Source organism: Dendrobium catenatum, unplaced genomic scaffold, assembly GCF_001605985.2.
Source record: "Dendrobium catenatum unplaced genomic scaffold, ASM160598v2 original_scaffold_206895, whole genome shotgun sequence".
NCBI lineage: Eukaryota > Viridiplantae > Streptophyta > Magnoliopsida > Asparagales > Orchidaceae > Dendrobium > Dendrobium catenatum.
Genome location: NW_021525308.1, coordinates 1 through 1,328, shown reverse-complemented (window position 1 = coordinate 1,328; position 1,328 = coordinate 1). Strand labels below are relative to the sequence as shown.

The 1,328-nt window shown below is 35.1% G+C and overlaps 1 protein-coding gene across 1 annotated transcript; it reads left to right on the top strand.

Annotated features, from left to right (window-relative positions):
- Nucleotides 1-955: 955 nt before the first annotated feature.
- LOC114578889 lies at nt 956-1,324 on the top strand (the record flags this gene model as incomplete). The annotated part of the gene is made up of 2 exons (XM_028692441.1): nt 956-1,111; nt 1,205-1,324. Coding segments are annotated over exons 1-2 (213 nt in total), but the record flags the coding sequence as incomplete, so codon positions are not given.
- Between the last annotated feature and the right edge of the window lie 4 nt (nt 1,325-1,328).

The window sequence follows — 1,328 nt, the reverse complement described above, 5'->3', positions numbered from 1 at the left end:
GAAGTTTTGGATATTAAAATTTTAAAAATATGATAGAATTAAAGGTGATATCAATAATTTTTTTATGTATTTATATATCTATCATCATATTTATACTTATTTACATATCATTCAAATCTCTAAATCACAATAAAAGCATCACAAATATTATCTTATTTAAAGTGAAAGATATATATCTTGTATATGTTGGACATGTAAATATATATGAGTTTTATTATATGTATTTATATGCCCATAGAATAAAATAGGGGAATTGGCATAACTAACACTCAAATATATATCATTTACATACCTAACACTCAAACTTCACTATTTACGCAATATGATATTCCATTAAGTTCTGTTAATAGCATTGCAAACACCTCATCATAATCCTCGTTGAACTTTCCCGACCACCAAAGAGAGGAGGAAGTTACCATGAAATCTAGCTGGGCCAGACAACATTGGGGTCGACAACATGCGTATGACAAAGAAACAAGCAAGTTACTATAGAAACTCACTAGATGGGACTAGCCACAAGTAAAAGATGAAGCAATTGTAGGAGGATTCATGAGACCAATAGAGCGGCAAAGCCTTAACAAGGGATTCATGGACAAAGAGGCCAACATTTAATGAAGACGACAGGACTGACAAGTCACAATAAGGAGGTTGGTGGAGCTGAGGATATTACGATGGGTGATTCGTTTCATCGGTGATGTATGAAAGAGGACAAAGAGATTGAAGATGTGTGCGGAATGATGGGACTAGCAACATGCAAGGAAAGGATTTTATTTATACCATTAATTAAAGTTTTGAATGCCATAGATATAAATAGTAAAAATTTAATTATTATATACATATATGTAAATCCACCATTATTGTACGAAAATCATCTCCTCCCCACCTCAAAAAAAATAATAATAATAATAATAATAATAAAATAAACACTTTCAGGCTCATAAACACTCTGATAAAAATTAATTCATAGGACTTCCGACCAAACGTTTCCGGTTTTGGATAAGGAGGAAAGCTGATAGGAATGGACGCAGGCCAAATTGCCCTTCCCATCATCGGCATAGCAGCCGCCGCCGCTGTTGCCTTTTACGCCGTAAGCTTTGCCGAGCTGCGTGAGGTACTATTCTCTTCCTAAAACCCACACCGATTTCTCATAAGTTCCATTTTTTTCTTTACTTGCATTGATATGGATGCTTCTTCTCATCAACAGAAATCTTTCAAAGAGTTGGAGGATTCGGATTCCGAAGCTAATGGTGGCGGTTTCATATCTTCAGCAAGTTCTAGAGAGGTAAGGGCAAGGAGGAAAGCTGAGAAAGAAGCTAAGAGAAGAAGTT